Source organism: Sturnira hondurensis, unplaced genomic scaffold, assembly GCF_014824575.4.
Source record: "Sturnira hondurensis isolate 20B ecotype Veracruz unplaced genomic scaffold, ASM1482457v3 Scaffold0015056, whole genome shotgun sequence".
NCBI classification, from domain to species: Eukaryota; Metazoa; Chordata; class Mammalia; order Chiroptera; family Phyllostomidae; genus Sturnira; species Sturnira hondurensis.
Window position 1 is genome coordinate 3,627,552 of NW_028087687.1, and position 22,084 is coordinate 3,649,635.

At 45.4% G+C, this 22,084-nt stretch overlaps 1 protein-coding gene across 3 annotated transcripts in view; it reads right to left on the reverse strand.

The window, feature by feature from the left end:
- TBC1D1 (TBC1 domain family member 1) overlaps positions 1–22,084 on the reverse strand; it is a 207,603-nt gene that overhangs the window by 116,422 nt on the left and 69,097 nt on the right. Inside the window, exon 1 of one of the 3 annotated variants that reach the window (XM_037064351.1) lies at positions 20,303–20,533. The exons of the other annotated variants lie outside the window; for them this stretch is intronic. Coding sequence (XP_036920246.1) covers positions 20,303–20,332 — 30 coding nt within the window. The 5' untranslated portion in view covers positions 20,333–20,533. Of the gene's footprint in view, positions 1–20,302; positions 20,534–22,084 lie in introns of those variants that run through there. 3 annotated transcript variants of the gene reach the window in all.

Here is a 22,084-nt window from a genome sequence, read left to right on the forward strand (position 1 = left end):
TTTGCACAAATAGTCTGGGATCCCCAGTTACATTGTAGGGCATGTAAGATGTTTGTATGTGTGTTGTGGGAAGGGAGGTAAAGCAGGAGAAATTATGAGAGTGAACTTGGAATTGCTTACTAGATTGCAGAAAACATTCCATTAGGAGGGACATCGGGGAGCAGAAACTAAAACAGAATAACCTTTCAAAAGACGGAGATGAACTCTCGCTGCTGCTGGTCACAACAGTTAGGAGAAAGTCAGCCCCAAACCCCGCCCCGGCTGAAGCCATGAACCTACCCACCAGCTGACAGAGCCTACTGGGGAGTCCTATAACTGGAACGCCGAAATGGGCTCCGAACTCTGCAGCGAGCTTCACGTGCAAGCCTGGGCGGGTGACACAGCCTCTTAGAACCTCGGCATCCTCACCCGTCAAAATGGGATGTTACTGGCTACCCTGCAGGTTGTTTACAGGATAAAATTAAACAGTAAGTGTGGAAGTTGTTGGAATACAGCCTAGCGTATATTAACTCCCGATAAATGCTAGCTGTTACCTTCATGTTTGCCAAGTAAGAAAGAGTCAAACTTCTGTACAAGTAACAGTACCGGAGAAGCCTGAGCCGCCGAAGAAGCCCTGGGGTCCGGGGTCCCCAGGTGGACAGCAAGAAAAGCCCAGGAACACTGAGACGTCGGACGCGTGAGCAAAGATGTCACCTTGGAAGTGAGCCACCTAGACCTCGCTGCTCCCCATGAAGAAGCCAGACGGACAAACTGCTGGGTAGGGCCCTCCCCAGGTTCCTTACCACAAAACCACGTGCAGAATAAATGGATCCACTAAGCAGCTAAAAAAATAAAGTAATAAAGTAACAGCACCTAAAGGCAGTCAGCTTGTTGTCAGTTCAAATAACCTTTCAGACAGAACTGCTAATAAATGACAAAAATTCAGTCTCTATCAGCCAGAAGCAGATAATGCCAATCACTGGAAGATTTTCCCACATTTCCAAGCGTCCTGTAGGCAATAGGACTCCCCCCTAACCTCACCCACCCCCACTCTCCAGTGACCCCAAATGTTTAAGAGTAGGAACTCTGATTAAACCGTGGCGGAGGAAGCTGAACACAAGGCCCACAGGACGGAGAGGGGAAGCGCTCACAGGTCCAGGCGCGGCGAGCAGCTCTTGTGGCATATTTGGGACAGCCCTGCCAACTCTGGGGCACAAAACAGGTCAGTGCTTGAATGCCAGCTCTGAGAGAGAGAGAATCACTGTCTACTTTGCTCACTAACGGAGCCCAGGGTGCCTAGGGCAGTGCCTGGCACACAGCAAGAACTCAATAAATCTGTGCAGTGTGTGAATGGTTGCAACTGAAAGCAAAACTTTTGTGAATCCCAGATTTTTTGGTGGCGATAAAGAACTATCTCAAGTAGACTTCAGAAGAGAATCATGATGAATCTGTACCACCCCTAACACAACGCCTGCACCCAGTATGCACGCAACAAACACATGCAGGAGGAACAAGCCCCGTGAAAGTAAGAAACCAGAAACACTGGGGCTAAGTCCTTTTGGATTATAAGACTTTTCTACACAGCTCATGTCTGACCCTTCCAAGTGCCTAACCTATTTTGATTTTGACCAAGTTTGGGTGGGAATCAGATCATGTATTTTTTCAAAGGCTACAGTGCAGCAGCCCCCAACCTTTTTGGCACCAGGGACCAATACGTGGAAGACAATTTTTCCACAGAGCAGGGTGGAGGCCGGGGGTTGGTTTGGGGATGATTTGAGCACATGACATTCAAGCACACATCCTTCTGTGTGGCCCAGTTCCTAACAGGCCTGGACCGTAATGGCCTGAGGTTGGGAACCCTTGCTACAGAGAATGGAGTCTCACCCTTTTGTGTGTGGTGAGCATACACAGCACCATGACCATAGAGCTTCTGAGGCTGTGTTACACTGTGTGTTGCTCTGCGTTTGGAGCGACAGGCAAGGCTGTGTGGGGTAGCAGGCATCTTAGGTTGAGAGACAGTATTTGAGCTTTTAATTATATACCCCACATTCCTACCAGTCCTCCCTATGCAAATGTCGACATGCCTGCTCTCCAATGCACCCCAGGGACCAAAGCAGAGGCTCCTCAATGTTGTGTTGCAGACCTCTCTGATTGACCCTTATTGCCCTGTCTCAAAATAAGTTTTTTTTAATGCAAAAAATAGAACACAAGGAAACACGATAGAACTTAATTATACTAAAAGAGAATTACCCAAATAATTATGACATAGTATTATGTGTTTATCACCACATTTAACAAGATCTAGATGCAAGTCAAATAAATGCTGTGATTCAAAGTGATGATGGGCACAGACAGCGTATTTTAGAAATGTGTGACATCTACCATGCAACATAAAAATAACTGATTTGACTGATGTTACTATCCCAGGAGCTGTTTATCCTCCTTGGTTGGATTACTACATTCATAATTGAAGACAATGTTAAATCTCAGTAAGAAGATAGTAAAAATGAAGATGCATTTTTTCCCTATCCCAGTTCATGAGCCCCCACCACCCTGACTTCCATCCTCAGATCCCAGGACTGGAGGAAGCCCAGGGAGCTGGGAGAACAAATTGCAACTAACTCAAGGGTAAGGCAGATCAACACTACCAGCAGTCATCTCTCTGGGGACGGTGGTGGGTATACTCTGCACATATGACTAATGCGACAAAGTCATTCCCCCATTCCAAGGCAAACATAAAGCCAACCGAAAATGAGAAAGCCGCACCAGAAGCTACAGCCATCACAATCTACAAAGAGATATTAAAATGGCACGATGCAGTCAATAAGGAAAGAAAATTCTATTGGGTAAAATTCAAGTGTCCATTAGTTAGAGTTATGGAATTAATTTCCACATAATGTAAGAGCTTCACTAATATAGAGGTATTACAACTCTTTTCCAATGTTACAAGTACTCAATTCTGATGTGATTTTTTTGCCTAGCTAGTCCTTGAATATGATAATTTAGTCTAATCCACAGATGAAACTTATTTTCAATCAACTTGCTATTATCCCTGCCAGTGGGAGAATAGAAAGAACATGATAAAATAACAATCTGAATCTTCATTTCAAGCAACTGTCATTTGGGTTGCAGCTCACATTGGACAACTGTAGGCAAGCAGGGCAGCCTTGACTCTAGAATGTTCTTCCTGACCCTCCACTATCATCTGGTTCTTCCAGATCCAGTTCAAAGTCCTCCTCTGATCCATTCCCCGGGCTCCCGGGCGCTGGCCCTCGGGGTCACACAGGTCATAGCGCCTGTCACCCACACTGCAGTTTGGCTGGGGTGGGATGTCGCTGGATCCCGTCTTATGGACCCTGCAGGCCTTTGTCAATGTTTATTGAATACAGACACTTCAATGTAAGAGGCAAATAAATGGCAATTTTCTGTTTCCCCACCTTAAAGCACAGCATGAATAATGTAATGCTAATTTACCTCAATTTATATATTGACTTGAAAATACACCACAGCATTGTACATAAACTCTACAGATTACAATGGAGGAAACAAACAAAATGACTTCATTTTCTAACCTTTCCTCGTACTAGGTAGAGGAAGTGTGACCCCAATATTTCATATATACATTGGTGGGACAGAAAGCTTGGCTTCTGACACCTCCACTTCAACCTGGCTAAATGTACCCCAGGCCCCGATCACCACTCACCAAAGCCAGACACTGTGCTCTCCACGGGTTCTCTCACCGAACGCTCCCACCTACCCTCTGAGGAGACGGAGGGTAATATTCCCATTTCACAGAAACGCACGCCCTCCCAGACCAGCACTGGGCACCCGGGCTGCAGGTGAACGTGGCTCCGTGTGGAGACAGAAGAGGATGCAATGTGAGCCTTGGCTCAGCCACTGAACAGAGGCTGGCCACCTACACCAGGGGTGGGCAGGACAGGGCAGGGGTCACAGGGCCCTGCCCAAAGGAGAGCAGCCGGGGCTGCCTTCCAGGAGCAATCTGTCGGGGAGGTGAGGAGGGGGTGCAGGCCCAGCACCCCCGGCCCCAGGCTGCCGACAAATGCAGAGACAGGGATGGGCACAGCCAGTCCACTTCACACGTCCGACCGGGCACGTGGCTGCTGTGTAGAGGCGGGTTTGCCAGACAGAACAAGGATGTTGGGTAGAAACAGCTTAGTTACCTGCCTTCGCCCCCAATGGGATGGTCAGTCCCTGGAGGCAGGGGCCTTGTCACCAGTTCAGTACCTCACACTCAGACTGAGGAAGTGAATGATGAAGGAATACATGAGCCCCTGGGGAGAAAGAAATGACCACCTCATGAGGGCAGTAGTAAGACAGAAGGAGAGGAGAAAATTAAGAATGATTTGGAAGGTGAAACTGGCCAGAACTGGCAGCTGGTTGGTTGGATGGAAAAGCTAAGACCAAAAAAAAAAAAACCACCAAAAAACCCCAGAAATATGAACACAAATTACAATTCAATAGGTATTCATAGATTAAACATTTTATTCCTGAACAGAAAATGGAAATTGTGCAGACGGTGAAACTAGGGTGTGTGTGCTCCGGGAATCACCCCTCTCACCAGCTACTCTGGGTCCACTTGGGCGTTCTGGCCAGAAATCCGACAGACGGAAAAAAAGTGGGTGTTTATGAAGAGAGCTGTTACTTCTTCTGCTTATTTCCAGCAAAAGAGATACAACTTAAATCAGCGCTTGTCAACCAGAAAGACCGGGGAGAGGCGACCTGTGTTCATCGTGAACGCGGTCGGGTCTGTTCTTTTTGCTGATCAGTATGTTGTTTTCTATAATCATCACATCTTGCTTCTATAATCTTACAAAAGGTTATTTTTAATTTTAAAAAAAGTACATTGTCCTTAAACTTCAGGACCTTTTAGAGGTTACTGTCTACTGTTAATTAGATAAGGACTTCCAGGGGCAAAATTATTTGGAGAAAGGAAAAAAAATCATCTTAAATATATAATAAATAATTTCAATATATAAGTGAAATAGCATACATTTCCCCATGCCTCAAATGCTTCGCTACATAACGTACAAGAGTCTTTAAATCGTGAAAAACAATCCAAAAAATAAACTTCAATACCTGCAGAAACCAAAAGCTTTAGAAGTCTAAAAGCAATAATTGAAAGAGTGTCCTTGTATATGAATAGGTACTTAAGACAAAAATCTGTAGCTTAAATCAAAATTGTGATAATAGTGAGAACTGATCTACTTTATGAACAACTCAAACATTAGTTTAGAGAAATCATTAGCCTCGTTAATCAGATAAATACTCCTATTACTTCCCAGAAAATGCAGTAAAACGAATGTGATTCAAAACATTACACTTGTGGGCCCAGTAGGGAATCGTGTTGACAACAGCGATGTTAACTTTTTAAGCACAAAATCATCCTAGCACAGAGCTACCCCCCTCACGTAAACAGGGCTTTTGTTCAGACTATTAAAAGCCAGAGCTCTGTCTGCCTCCCCGTCACAGACAGAAACCCTGGGTAACAGACTTCAGTAAGCCGAGTACGGGCTGCATCTCAGCCCCTACTTTTGCCGTTGGCTGGCTGCCCTATGCACAAATATACAGAGCAGCCCCGTCACAGCCCTGTCACCCACATCTGGGAGGTCGGTGATCGTTTCCAAGCCAATGTTAAAAATCCAAAGTTACTAATGCGTGATCATCACAGTGAGTTCTGGTATGTCTTATAAATACAGCTGCCCCTTGTACTGTCTTCCATCAGCAGTTGGAAGTCCATGGTGCCCGAGCAGACTGTGTGCACTGACCTACACCATTTTATACAGGGGACCTGAGCATCCAGGGCTTCTGTCATGTGCAAGGGGTCCTAGAACCAATCCCCAGTGGGGCTTGGATACTGAGGGACAACTTAAGTTTGGGGGGAGTCAAAAATTATATGCAGATTTTCAATTACATGAGGGTCAGTGCCACTAAACCCTTATTCTTTAAGAGTCAACTGTGTATCAATCACTCACAGTTTTTAAGTATGCCACAGTAGCTTTTACAGCAGTAACTGCATTCCTGAATAAACCCTGTCACATGTGTTCAAGAATGCTGAACTTTAGCCCTGGCTGGTGTAGCTCAGTGGATTGAGCACGGGCCTGCGAAGCAGGGGGTCACGGGTTTGATTCCCAGTCAGGGCACATGCCTGGGTTGCAGGCCAGGTCCCCGGTGGGGGACTCACGAGAGGCAACCGCACATTGATATTTCTCTCCCACTCTTTCTCCTTCCCTTCTTCTCTCTCTAAAAATAAATAAATAAATATTTAAAAAATATTTTAAAAAAAGAATGTGAACTTCATTCAGATTGGTAGAAACAAGCCTTTACCTCTTCTCATTGTAGTGCTTTTCTTGAAATAAACTATTCTTACCAAGTAGCCATTCTTTTTTCTTCAGTCTTGATCAACGAACAAATCAGAACTTTGACCAATACAGCATATTAGAGTTGGTCTAATTTATTTTCCACTTAGATATTTTATACTTTATATAATACCAAGTATAACAAGAACAATAGTATTTGCTGCTCCTCAGAAATTATAAATGTTAGATAACTTTGATAAATGTTATAGAACCCATTATATCCTAGCACATGATACCTCAAAAGCAGAATTAAGTGGCAAATGTTTTCTCCCTGATTTTAGAGAAGGGAATCAATCAAAGCCACACACAAGACAGAAATGAAACAGTCCCAAACTGCACAGAGAATGAAGTTGTCCAGGCCCGAAGGCACAGCCAGCGCCAGCCCTCAGCTAACACTTCTCCTCCTCCCTGCCCTGCCTGTGCTCCCGGCGTGCAGGAAACGACATTTGATCTCACCCAAGCACCCCTCCCGGCCACCTGCTCCAAGGCCATTGTCATACTGAAGGGCATAAACTACAGCATTTCAATTTTATTTTTCAATTAGTTTACATTCAATATTTTTATTTTTTATTTTGATTTAAAAGAGAGAGGGGAAGAAAAAGAGAAACATCAATTTGTTGTTTGACCCATTTATGCACTCAGACGTTGCTTCTTATATGTGCCCTGACCTGGGATCAAATCCCCACCTTGAAGTATCAGGACAATGCTTTAACCAACCGAGCTACCCAGCCAGGGCCCATTCAATATTATTTTGTATTAGTTTCAGGTATACAGCATAGTAGTTAGACAATCATATACTTCATAAAGTGATCCCCCACCCCCAGGTATTTCAAGTACCACATGGTACCATACATAGTGATTACAATATTATTGACTGAACTACAGTACTCTTTATACCTGGTACTCTTTATGTCACTACCATTTAAAAAACATTAGCTAACAAAGTGAAAAAAACAAGCCTAAAAATCCCAACATCAGGAACACGGGGACGGATGTAAAGTATTATATATAAGTTGCAAAAGGACAACAGCAACAAAAACCTCAGCTGGGTAAGTACCCATGGGATAGGCGCAGCTTGCCAACGTTCATGTGAAAACGACTGGAGGGTTTTGTTGACTTAAGTCTAGGATAAGCTAGCAAAATGACCTGGATACTGAAAGAATTAGGAGAAGTGCCACCCTTAAGTTAGGAGAGTGGCCACAGCCTGACCAGTCCTTCCTGCAAATCCAGCCATGTGGGGAGTTTCACGTTTGGTTACAGCAGACTTTGAAGGGGGCAGCAATGTGAGTCCCACGGTGCCTGCAATTCCATGAACTGAGACTGGGGGAAGGAGCTCTGGGCTTCCAGCTTGGGAAGGGAGGACAGGACACCTGCCACTGCTCTCACAAATCTGTCACAGGGAAGGGGCATGAGCACGTCCTCCCATAAATGTGAAAGAAGGTGAGACAAAGTGAGAAAAATTTCTGCTTAGCCTCGGAGGATAAAAATCTTCCATTAGATCTCTGTAAAGTGGTACGGACTTCTTATGGAACACTGAGCACATCCTTGAGGAGGTTGGAGAACCGGACGCACGGAGCACGTCCACACTGCTCAAAGTCAGACTTTCAGTTGCCCACGTCTAGGGCTCCTGTGAAGACAGGCACTGAGAACTGTGGCAGTGGGCACGCCCAGCTCCCCCTCTCCCTGCCCTGCAGGGCTGCTCCTCCAGGGGTAGGGGCTTCGTCTTCACAAGACCAGATATTTGAAATCGGGAACATTCCTCGAGAACCAACACGGAAACCAAGGCTGACAAGCTTTAAAGGCTGGCTGTGCCAGCCCAGATCGGCCGCCAGGAGTGCATCCAAACCTTTGCTGTGTCCCAGGCCAAGGGAATGACTCCTGTGCGAGCAGGAGCTTCAGTGCCTCCCTGACACTCAACTCTGGTCTCCCCTCCATCAACTCGGCAGTCAAGGAACAAGAAGTCCACCCACCAAGTGGGACCTGTACTCTCTGAATCCTGCTGTTTTCAAAAGTGAGACTTCATCTTGATTTACAAGGATAAGACGAAACAATAAAATAAAGAGAAGCCCTAAGGGGAGGGATGGGGTAAGGCAGTCTGAATAATGTCACTACCTCATTCAGGATGTATTTGGTAAATGAGCTCTGTTCCCAGACGTCTTGGAGAAGATTCTTTGGTGTTCTGCTCCTTCCATCTCTCTCCAGGGACCTCAGCCACTACCCGAAGACCAAAAAAAAGAGTTTTCTTCTTTCTTTTTTACTCCTTTCTCTGTTGTTGAATTTATTGGGGTTACACTGGTCACTAATTACATAGGTTTCAAATACACAATTCTACAATACCTCATCTGCACACTGCATTAGGCACTCACCATCCAAAGTCTAGTGTCCTTCCAATAGTTTCTTAATTTATAAAACATCGTAAGCTCTGAATTCTTTCCTAAACTTGACTCAAATTCCCAAGCACTTCTTTAAGCATCACCCAGGCTTCAGGCACCCTGACCTGAAAACATCCAAATCAAGCTCACCCTCTTTGCCCTAAAACGGGCCTCTCTGCTTCCTCCTTGTCTCCCAGACACCTTCTAGGTAACTCATTTTGACACCTGGAAGGTGGCTTCTACTCTCCTCTCTCCTCACTCCGTCTTTCCATCAGCTCTCTCGCAATGAGCCCCAAACCCGAATTGGCCTGCACTACTCAGCCAGGTCGCAGCAAGTCCCCTGACGGGCGGCCCTGCCCCTGGCCTCTCCCAGCGCCTCTACCGCTCGCCCCTCTCTCCACTGACAGCCTCGTCTGCCAGAAACACAGCTCTGAGAGCGCGGTCTGCCATGCACAAACCTGAGGCTTCTCTCTCATCTCTACCAAACACCAACCTGGCCCGACCTTCGGAACACCGCGGTCCCACACCGCGGTCCCACACCCCGCCCCCACAATCTTCTCTTCCCCGTGAGTTTCCTAGTCATCAACTGGCGCATGGAGCTCGGTCATTCATTCAAATGCACTCAGAAAAAATCTGGGCTTCTGCTCCTTTGAATATCTACCTAAATGCCTTTGCCCATGTATTGGGTTGGCCAAAAAGTCCACTTAGTTTTTCTTCCATTCATTAAAAGATACATTTTTCATTTTCACCAATAACTATTGATGTGGATATTTTGAGTATATCAGCTATCTCCTGCTATTGGCTTCTAGTGGGTAGAGGCCAGGGGTCCTGCTAAAACATCTTCCAGTGCATAAGACAGCCCTACAGCAAAGAATTATTTGGCCAAAACATCAAAAGTATCAAGGAACTTTGCAAACCATTTTTGACATGTTCCATCAGTCACAGTACTTTCTCCATACAAGACTGCACAAGTCTTTTTCGTGTTTGAGCTGTATTTTTACCTTTCTTGAAATAGTAAAGCATAATATGCCAAAAATGTTGCATATTTTCTTCCATCTTCAATATTAAAGTCGCTGTACAAAAATTCACCAACTTGGTAAGTTTTTTTAAACGCACGCTGATGTCATAGCTGTCACCATACAATCTAACACAATTGTCTCGAATGAAGTTAAAGACAACTAAGCACTACTACAGCCAGCATCATAAGGTAAAAACGTAATGGCCTTCTTGGCCAACACAATATTTTCAAAACTGGGAAAAGAATCCACCCCTTCTACTCACCTAGAAACTCAGTGACACAGAAGTTTCTGGAACTATAAAAAAGGCTGTGACCATAGTAAATGTATTAGCACTATTTCATGCCCACTATACAGTTAATTCATTAAAAATCAGTGCAGAGTGAGCTTGTGGTTTGTGCTTCTAAAGTGAAATTTTACAATTAGATCTCTAACTTTGGAAATTTACACGTATAAAAAAAACAAAAAGCCTGATACAATGGAAACTATCACAAGAGACTTCTGTGAATGTCTCTAAGCAAATATGGTCTCAAAGACCTTGCAGGGTATTTTCACCTAATGACTGATTTCCTTTGGGTCCACCCTGTGAAAAGAACTTCCGCAAAATACCATTCTCTGCCTTCAGCGGGCCTACAATTGTGCATTCTGCTAAACAAACTTCCTTCCTATTTTTAAAGTTTTCCAAAATCAGAGTATCTGTGTCTTTGGTTGGCACACTACTTCCTGGACTGTAACGGCTATAGAAGTGAAGAAATTCTTCATAGTATTCTGAGAGATAAGGGGGCATCAGGGCTGGCTGAGCAGCGCTCTCTTTTAGGGAAGGGGCAATCGAGGCAGAGTGCAACCTTGGGCAAGGTCGCACAGGCTGCTGTGGCAGAGGCCCATGGAATTCTCTCTGCCCCATTTTCTCCTTATCTGATCTAAACTACTTGGGCCTGACGGAAGCAGTTTGCTCTTGTTCTGTACTACTGAACCAGGGCTTATGTTTAATGCATGCAGAATGGGATAAAACGAGAGAAAAATTCTAACTATCATAGCGAGTGTCGAGTGATGGAAAGAGCTCCAGACTAAGAGTTGGAACACCTTAATCCTAGCTACCACTTTGGAAAGTGACCTCGCCTCTGGAGGGTTCCATTTTTTTTAATCTTTTAAGAAAGAGCCCAGAACTAAGCAACTGTAAAGGTCTTCTCCCCACCCGAATTCCATGATGATGGTGGTGGTGGTGGTGGTGGTGGTGGCAATTACAGTGATGGCTCCCCCTCACGGGGTGCTTACTCTGAGCCAGGCATTGTTTGAAGTATGCCACGTGGAAAAATCCTCCCCCGCCCCCGATGATGCTGTGATCCCCACCTTGTGGATGAGCACATTCATGCTTAGAGAGAAGTGACTGGTTGGAGGTCCTCTCTCCCCTGGTGACAGGGGAGAGGAGGTGTGTCCCAGACCAATGGCTCCAGGAGCCCTCTCTTCCTTATTGGTGGTAGACACTCTAAGGTGACTGGCCTGACTTACAGTAATATAGGCCTGGGTTCCAGACTGCAAAGAATCAGCAATCGTTCTACACACTGACCTCATTTTACAAATCAAGTCCTGAGGCCCAAGGAGGTATAACTTGAGTGCAAGTCAAAAACTGTCCTGGAAATAAACAGCTACACCCCCCACGATGACTAGACCAGCTCTTCCTAGAGAGAACCCGACAGTCCACACTCACATCACCTCACGTGACACCCAAACAGGGCCTCCTGACGGACAGCAGGGCCGCAGCCATCATTCCCATGGCTTCTGGCCAAGGTCAAACAGCAAATTCAGGGCAGAGCTGGGCCCCCAGCCCCTGCCGGTAACTTCATGGCTGGTGTTCTGCCACAGAATGGAGAAAACGTCCGCCCTGGCAGGATTCTCTGGAGAGCCTATTCAGGGTGGACTCCTGACATTAGGAAAATTTTCCACAGAAGCCGAGTAACTGTGAAGCAAGGTCTTGTGGCGCTTTGAAAAGAATATCGAATACTAACACTCCCTAAACCCCACCACTCAGGTCAACAAGAAAATAGAAAACGCAGGCTTATGGTAATCTCAAAACTGACCTCTTTCTATCACAACTGCTCCTAACCTCTAAATTTCAGTTTCCTCATACTCCTCCTCCACAAAATACAGGAGGCAGGAGTCGTACCATTGCTTCCACAATTAGTTGGGAGTGGACTACTTCCAACGTAATGGCTGGGACATATCACGTGCTCAAAAACACAATTATATCTTCCTTTCCATACTTGTATTACTGCTAATATAATGTTTCCTGTAAAATCCTCTTTGCAGGTGACGTTTTTCTGAGCAAACTCGATCTCCCATGTTGGAAGAGAGAGACACATTATACCCACCCCCGCCCCACCATCTGTAGCACACCCCCCGGAAACGGGACCACTAAGTGAAATGAGCAGGCCACTACAGCCCAGTACGAGGGAGCCACCCTGGACACTGGCAACTTCCATCCTTTTCAAATACTCGGGTCCTGGTTACTTCCTGTACACAGTTCACACAGCTACTTAGGCCACCCAGGCTCTTGGGAATTTGTGACACCTTCACGTGGCAGAGGACCTCCACCCAGCCCCCAAAGGATGCTCAACGTCAGGCTTCCTTTCTGTGCCCTCTTCCCTGCAGGCACCTTAACCCACTCTGAAGCGCACATGTACACACTCAGGTGATTAAATCAATCATTCTGAAATGCAAGCTATTGTCTGATAGATGCACATACTTTAGATTTTAGTAAAATACTTTAAAGACAAAGCACAAACAAATGAGCAGGGCAACATTATTAACATGTGTCACTAGGGAACTGCCAATTAAAGCCACAGTGAGATGGCAAGGCACACCTATTAGAATGGCCACAGTCTGGAGCCCTGACAAGACCGAGTGCTGGTGAGGACATGGAGCAACAGGAAAAAGATATGCAAAATGCAAGGGTCCATGAACTTGGGTTTAAGTTCTGCCACAAACCAGCTGTGTGACACTGTTCAAATTAAATTACTTCGGTGCTCTGAGTCTCAGTTTCCTCATGTAGAATAGATCCGGTAGCATTACACTCACGATTACATTCTGGTTACACCGGAAAGACCACGAGCAGGCTGGCCACAGCTACTGATAAGTGTATGCACACCCCAGGGTGTGCTGGAGTGAAAGCAAGGACCCTCTGAACTCTGCATCTCCCTCTGTCTGAGTAGTTTATTCACCCTGACGTGCCTTCCCCAAGGTTAAAAATCACTGGTCTCAAAAGCAAGGCAAGCAGAGTCGGAAAGCAACCCTGAATAATTCTAAAACATGCTGGAAAACTAACACTAATATTTCCTGTTCTTTTCCACAACCCATATAAACTACCACATCAACTCAATCGTCTTTCCTTTAAAAGACTTACCTCGGACCTCATCTCCTCCAAAGGTCTGCCCAGAAGCCCCAGCTGAGGGACCCCCTGTGCACACATTTGCATCGTCACAATCAACTCTCTGCATGGGCACTCCTCTCTCTGCCGGTGAGACTACGTCCGAGCTGCTGGAGGCCGGCCGAGTCCTCTGCGTCTCTGGAGCCACAGCGCCCAGCACCACACGCGCACCAGGGCCACTGACTTATAGACCATGAGCTCAGCCGTGTTCTTCGTAATTTCCTAAGCACATTTTGACATTATTCAATTTTAAGATAGGATCTACATTTTAAAAAAGATAAATAAAGAATATACTAAATTGACTTTGTGGACAAGAAAGCAGGCTTAGAAAAGTTAACTTAGCAAAGCTCAACTAAAGCAAGAGAACAAAGCCTGTGACTTTCATCCCATTATAACACATGACAGATATAAAAATAATTTGCAGAAAGAGTAACAGTACATAAACACTAAAAAGTTCTTCCATTTTGTCTTTCTCATAAGTCTAATAGTGCCGATAGACTGCTGGTTCATCACATTTCCAATAGTAAAATCGGAAATGATAGAAATAATGGAAAAATGAGGGACACTTCAGTTTAGAGTCACAAATACAATGTATAAAGGAGTAATTTATTCTTTTTACTCGCTATGACTTACCAATCCAAAGAGGGGGAGCTCCACATCACGTGTCACTAGGCAACTGCCAATTAAAGCGACAGTGAGATGGCACGGCACGCCTATTAGAATAGGCCACAACCTGGGGCCCCGACAAGACCAAGTGCTGGTGAGGACGTGGAACAACAGGAACTCTCGCTCACTGCTGGGAGGAAGAGAAATGTCACAGCCATTCTGGAAGACAGTTTGGCAGCTTCCTGCAAAATTAAACTAGTCTTCCGTAGGATCCAGAAACTGTGCTCTTTGATATTCACCCAAAGGAGGTAAAAACTCTTGTCCACACAAAAATCTGCACTCAGACGTTTACAGCAGCTTTATTCATAATTGTCAAAACTTAGAAGCAACTAAGATGTGCTCCTACAGATGAACAGATAAACTCGGTCAATCCAACAATGGAATGCTGTTCGGCACTAAAAAGTGAGCAATCAAGCCATGAAAAGACACAGAAGAATCTTAAATGTACATTAGTAAGTGAACGCAGCCAATGTGAAAAGGGCATAGACTTTATGGTTCCAACCACATGACGTTCCGGAGAAGGCAACGCTACAGAGATCGGTGGTTGCCAGGGGATGAGGGGGAACAAAGAAGGGGCAGAGCACGGAGGACTCTGAGGACACTGAAACTGCTTGGTACAACACCACAGATTCACACCATTGTACATTCGTCCAAACACACAGGATACACAACACCAAGAATGAGCCATAGTTAGTGTAAACTAAAGACTTCGGGTAATGATGATAGTAGGTCAATGTAGGTGTATCAACTGTAGCAAATGGACCACCTGAGGATATTGAGGATGGGGGAGGCTAAGCACGTGTGGGAACAGAGGATTTGTGGGAAATCTCTGAACCTTCTGCTCTCTCTCTCTAAAAATAAAAGGGGGGTGCAAGAGTAAATTTTTCTTCTACTCTTCCCCAGACACCCAATTTCAAGGTTATTGTGATATTAAGTTTTTTAAGTTTTATTTCATTAATTTCTACTGTTATCCTTCCAGAAGATACAAGGAACTAACCATAAATTATGGCATATGTTCCAAAAAAATATGAGCAACTCCTATGTCTAAAGGTAAGCTTAACCAAACATACTACATTGAGACCTTTGAGACTCAGAGTGTGGTCCCCAGACCAGCAGCAGCAGGAACACCAGGGTGCTCGTTGCAAATGCGGGATCTTACATTCCATCCCAGACCTTCTAAAGCAGAATTACATTTGAACGAGGAGCCCAGGTGATTTGTATGCACTGGCATATAGCACAACACCACTCCTATTTTCAGGGACTTTACAGGCTAGGAGAGGAGATCACTAACTCACTCAAGGCCTCACACAGAATGGACTATGTGACAAGAATGTGGGCAGAAATAGGCGTTAGTCCCCACAGGGCTCCCCACTGCCCCAGGACAAAATGCCAGCTCCTCTGAAGGGATCTGTTGCCCTGTGCATCCTGGCCCCTGCTCACCTGGCCAGTCTCACCCTCTGCTACTCCCTAGAGCAGATTTTCCAGGCCTCTCTGTGCACACATTATTCCAACAGCCGCAAGCCCTCTGCTGACTTCTCTTAGGCCCCTTCAGGCAGGGGTGGAGTCACCTCCTTTGCTCCCCCTGCCAACCGCCCAGCTGGCTAGTGGTCTAAGGTCCCCTGGCAGGGAAAGTCCCACAGGACAAAGAAAATGCCCTAGGGGTTATTTTCTACCCTGTTTAGTACAATTCATCGAATAAATGGATGGATATCAGAAACATTTCAGGGAAGGAGTGAAAAATGAGAAAGGCTTAATATAAATGGAAGATCAGGGCAGAAACTTATACAGGCTAAGATCAGTTTAAGGACCGTGGAAAACAAACTATCATTTGCTTTTTTTCTCTTTAGAAGATCTACTCTGGGTTCACGGATCAAGTGGGGTTTCTATCTCCGCTTCTCTCCATTCTCCCTCAGTAAAACTTGCCTGGCCCAAGTTACTGTCAGTCTGAGCAACTCAAGTCCCAAAGCCCCGAGAAGCTACTGCTACTGCCAGACAAAAATGCCCCACGGGTTCTCTGCCGAAATCTCATTCAGGGCTACACTAGCTTTGCTTAGCGGAGTCAGCAAATTTTTCAAATTCAAGGGATGGTTTGACTAGGACAATAAGTTTTTCCTCTTTATTAAACTCAAATATCCACTAATTAAAAGTCATATAAGTCTACAGGAGAGGAAAAAGCTTGTGAAATATATTTTTAAATACCCCAACACATTAGGCTAGGACACACCAACACTGGATTGACTTTAAACAAGACAGCAGGTTTGCTGCCTGAACACTAGCTAGTCAGATTCACACCTTACAGGAAGGCTGCTGTGTTCTGCGTAAACAGAAAGGCAAGTTCAACTGATCTAAGGCATGCAAGGTGGACTGTTCCAGTCCACAGAAAATTCCAAAGGTAAATAAACACACCCAGAGTCTGGGCACAGCTGCACCTGAAAGCCATGGTCAGACAGCTGAACAAAGGAAATGCTGCACTTGTACTCAACGCAGAAGAAGCAATTAGTTACTCGGTCATTTGCACCAACCTCAGACAAATGAGACAGCAAAGCCACTAGGTCACATCATTTCAGAAGACAAAGAACCACCATGTATCCACCGGGGCTCCCTGCTTCCTACCCAAGTCCAAGCTACCACTCTCACCTCCTGCCCGAACCACGGCGACCCGAGTGGCCCCTCAGCTTGCACACCCGGGCTGAGCTGATGGCTCAGCTGATGGATCAGCTCTTTCACACCTTCTAATGGCTTCCAATGCTCTTTAAAGCAAACCCAAACCCATACTGTGCCTACAGAGCCTTCAACATCTTGGCCCAGATAACCCCTCCAGACTCAGGGTCCACCCCTCTCCCCCCACCGCACCCGTCACACCTGCCTTCTTCCTGCTGCTTCAACAGGCCATCCTGGTGCCACCACCAGGCCTTGGTTCCTGCAGTTCCCTCCACCTGGACCATGTCTAGTGCCCTCTTACCACTGATGAAATGTCACTTCCTTACCAGCCCAGGCTCCAGTCACTCTACCAAACCACCTTGTTGACTTTTCTTCCTAGCACTCACCACCATCTGAAATCACCTGGCTCATCTATTTGCCTGCTTCTCCCGTCTATTAGCTGTCGCACCTGCGTAGAATTCGAGCTCCATAAAAACATGAACCTGGTCTGAACCTTGTTCACTGCTTAATCTCCAGTTCCTCAAACAGTACCTGCTCAAAAAATGTCTGCATCAAAAACATTTTACTGAATAACTCAGTAAATGAATAATGGCTATAAACCTATGTTTTACGCAAAGCCAAAACATGAGAAACCTGATATTACATAAAATATCAATTAGTAATCAATTACTTGTTTCACAGAAGACTCATTCCTTCCCCAATGCATTTTTAACTATTTGGCTTATGAAGCTTCAGTGTGCACTTTTCAAAGGTTAAATCTATTTGGCAAAATGAACTAACTCCCCCAGGGCATGAACAGTGTCTGGTACACAGAAGACACCCAATAAACACCTACTGAATAAATACATGAGCACTGGAAAATCACTTAATGCAAAGCCTAAATTATATGAAAGGGCACTTGGATTTGAGAATACAACAAATTTGACTATATTTAGGTTCCATTTTCCATTTTACCTGATAAGTGAACACATACACTTATAATCCACTAATTTGAGATGCTAGCAATAATCTTACCCATTACCTTTATAAGAAGGTGCAAACCCGAGTAAATTCAGAAACTCGCCTGGCGGTTCCGCTGGAGTTAGTCTTCACCAACTGGTATATGGAGGCGTAGAACTACTCAGAACTGCCAGGTTGTTGGGGATGTCTCTGGGTTTAGTATGAAAGTCACAACGCTTGAGAGGTTTGTTGTTTTAGTCTATGTAGAACTCAAGTGTTCTCACTGAGAGATTAATCAAAAAATAACATCTCTATGTAACCCGGCCCCATGTGTGGTACAATGCACACCTGCTTTAATGTTCCAGGTGCTGGAACCAAATAGAAAACCAAAAAAACCAAAAAAGTCTGTATTATAATTTTTTAACAGATAATCTCTTTAAAATAAAATTCTTCCCTGTTTTGGCTTTACTTTTACACCATAAAATTGCTCACTGTACACAGTCATACGAGATTAATGCATCACCCAAGAAAAACAAAGTCATGTTCAGGTATCCATCTGCTTAAGCTACATCCACTCCCCTTTCTCCTTCCCGACCAGATGCTGAGCTGCAGTTTGCCAGGGTCGAAATTGAAAAGAAAATTACATGCTTGTGTGAGGTGTGTGCTCATTTGCATTTGTGTGTTCTTGAAGGGCCATTCTAAAATCAAATATAAGTGCACTTTGGGATTATGCATTGTGTGTATTATCTGTGCCTCTTGCTTCTGCCTTTAAAACATTCCCTAGTCTATAATGCAAAGTGTGTGAATGACTTGTCTCAAATGAAAAACAAATAAGTTCCATAGAAAATCACTCTTATAATCTATAACCCCAAGAAATGAACTTTCATATTTTAAAAGCTCTCAGAGAATAACATATCGTCTATGAAAATCAATTTCAGGATGCAATTCATAATAGCACACCACCTGGAAAAAATAAAACGACCATACCTTTTAAAATTATGCTGACAACTTATAAATTTGCTCCTAAAACATTGTAGTTTGTTGTTGTCGTTCTGCAGTTTAAATAACTTTGGAATAACATGATTCAGAATTTAGATCAAATTACTAACATAGAGTTCATTTACATAAACTTTTCAAAAGCATTGCTAGGAGGCCGACTATCCTTGTGAAAGCCGCCCCCCCCCCCTTTTTTTTTAAATAAGGCTTTGGTCTGGTGTTCTCACTGTTACCACCATAGGCCAAAAGTCCATCTCACATCCCTGTGGAAAGCACTTTATTAAATACATTTTGGAAAGGTAAATAAAACTATAAAACAGTACTGGCAAGAAGTTGGGATTTTTTTAGACTAACTTCTTATTGATTTGTAATTGAAAAACATAAGTTTCTATTTGTTTTGGGGGTTTCCCCCCTTATTTTGGCCTTAACTACAGTTAGATCCTAACCTAGAATGGGTTAAGTAAAATATAACCAGACCACACACCCTGAATTACTTTTCAAACTACATTACACCATTTAAAAATTAGCATTATTTATAAAAGCCAATTAGCTATCGCTTCAAGCCAGAAAATATGGGTATTAGCAATTTTTCTTCAGCAAAAAATTACAATTTGGAACTTATTTGTCATTTCTTTTTACCACCAGTTGTGTTTCAGGAAGGGAAGGTTCCAGGGAGGATTCAGTTCTGGGGAAGGTTCTAGGGAGGGATATGACATGGCACCTGTCAAACAACTAATTTTATTTGGTCTCTGTGTCTTCATTTTATTATCTCTTAAAATGATAGGCAAAGGCTTAGATGTCTCATAAACAGGTATTCATAAAAACGTACTTTAAAACAACACTCAAAAAGCGCTGCATTATAATAGAGCTCTACCAACCACCTAATTAGTATCCGTGGAGGGTCACAGAATGGCTAACGGGTTCTCTCAATGTGAGCTGATTACTCACCACGCCATACCCCACCAGCAAGCACTGCCAAAGTGCTAGCGAAGGGAGGAAGTCCACAGGGAGTGAGAAAAATGCCCTATTGCCCCGCTGGCCCTAGAGGCTGTGAGGGATGCATCATTCAAAACGCACAAACACCCAGGGGGTGGGGTATTATCGTATTATTGTGTTTTCCCGCTAGTGGGAAGTCTAGAAATCTACTCCAATCCCTTCCTTTTCGCGATAGTTGACAATGGCCTGGATTTGTCATGCTCAGTTATTCTGAAGACGCCAATGTTCTAAAAATAAAACTGTAAGGAAATAGAGAGCAAATAACTTACATTTCAAACTCATATTTCAAAACCTGCCTTTGAAGCAAGGTTTTGAAGAGTTAAAAACAAAAGACAGACACTTTCTAGGCTCACTACGTTTATCTTAGTGATAAACTTAGTGATTATAAACTTAGTGATTTTGTTCCTCCTCAGTGTACTATCCCAGACAACCTATTACAAACGTACATCGAGGAAGATAACACACAGGTCCGAGCCGATAAAACACCAAGCACTGAATCCACAGCGCGTGGGGGACTGCGGGGCCAGAGAAGCTGATCGCCATGCTCGAACTCCTGGGTCCCGGCGTCAGCCTCACTCTCCCCACCTGTGAAATGGGCGTGACGCTACTTGCCTGTTTGCTCCAGGGGGATGCCTACGAATGAATGAGAACCACTAGGACTACGGGACTCACTGGCAGCTCTTCTGCCCCGGTTTCAGGGCTGCGGGGCGCCCCCTGCCGCAGGCAGCCAGGGCTCAGTCGACCCACCCCCGCCACCCGCGCTCCCCGCGCTCCAGACCCCCGACAGTTACAAATGCTCCTAGAAGAGCGCCCGCCGGGACACCGGCTCTCAGGGCGGTCCGCGGCAGTAACAGGCGCCCGCCCGACGCCTCCTACCTTGGCCACCCAGCTGAACAATGGTGACATCTCAAGCCGAGCGGCGGCTCCTCGCCCGCCGCTCCCGCTCACTCCCGTCGCCGGCCCGTGGAACGGCAGGCAGCCCGGAGCGAGCTCCCGGAGCGGCGGGGCGTGGGCATGGCTACTCGCCCGGCGGAGGCGGAGGCGGCGGCGGCGGCGGCGGGCTCCTCCCCGCGCGTCACTGCCCGGAGCGGTCGCGTCTGCCCGACTGCCGGACTCTGAAAGGGAAGTGGGTGGGGACAGCGCGGGAGAGGGGAGGGGAGGGAGCGCGGCCTGCCCCGCCCTCGCCACGCCCACACCCACGCTGGGCGCGCGGCGGGAAGTTAGGAGGCTCCGGGATCTCCCGGCTCCGGAGGCCTAGCGCGCAGCTCGGATGGGAGGAGTCCAAACCCTGAAGACTGGACTAGGGACGAGCGGCTTTCTAGGCCTCTGGGGTCCGTTTCGCACAACTTTCGGAAAACTAGAAATACCAGTCTCTGAGGTTTGATCAAAGCCCCAGAGTTAGAGAGAATATAAAAGCCCGCCCAACTTTCTAGGGGTTACCCCCATCCCTAAACTCTGGAGATTGCTGGTAACAAAAGGACTAGTGTTTCCCCGGCCCCTAATAACCTTTGTGCAATTGAAGGTGGTTTTCTCCGAGTCAGACACCTCGGCTATTGAGACTAGAAAAGGAGCCGAGGAAAGGCACCCTCTGCTCCTGCCAGCCCGCAGGGTTTAGCCACGTGAGAAATGTTGATTTCACCGGTTCTCTTCCAAAACAAGATGATAGGTGCAAGTGTATTCGGTTTGTAGCTACAAAGGTTGAATTCAGTTTCAAACTCAGACACCCGAGAATTCCACGTTGAACAAAATAAAAATTAAAAAGGCCAAAGTTCTAGTAACCGACATGTGAAGGTGTGTGTCACTCTGAGCCACTCAACTGAGTTCCATATAGCCACCCTAGCCCAAGAATGTTGCTTCTCTTTCCTTTTGTCATAACAATTGTGCATTATCTTCATGTTAGGTTAGTCATACATTTTAATGATATTCCCCAAATTCCTGGCATTGCTGAGTAACAGATTACCCCAAAAGCTCAGAAGCTTAAATCAATAGTTTCTGTAGGTGAGAAACTTAGAAGCATCTCAGCTGAATGCCTCTGGCTGAAGGTCTCTCTTGAGACTGCTGTTAGCTAGGACTGCAGTCCATCCCAGAACTGGTCTAGGGCTGAAGGATCCCCTTTCCAGATCACTCATCTAGTTGTTTTCAGGATTCCTTCCTTGCAGGATGTCGGTCCCAGGGCAGCGATGTGTTGCTGCACCATGGTAGGCCTCTCCGTAGGCTGCTCACAGAATGGCAGGCTGCAGCCCGGCACCAGTGATTTGAGTGAGAGCTCATGTCCACAGAGGAAGTCAGCTGTTGTCTAAACCAGCGATTTTCAACCCTTTTCATCCCAGGGTACACACAAACTTACTGCTAAAATTCTGCAGCCCACCAGAAAATAGATTTTTTGTCAATCTGACAAAAAATTAGGTATAATTTTGATTCATTCACATGAGACGGCTAGCACGTTGGCCGTTGTCATTTTTTCATTTGACAATCTAAGGAGGAAATGCCAATGCCCCTGACTAGTCAGCTGTTACATGTTTTAAAAGTTCTTACAGCACCCTGGTTGAAAATCGCTGGTATAAACTAATCTTGGAAGTTAATCCCAAGACTTCTGCTGTATTCCATTCGCTAAAAGTAGGGAGGTAAGTCTAGTTCACACTCAAGGCCTGAGTACCA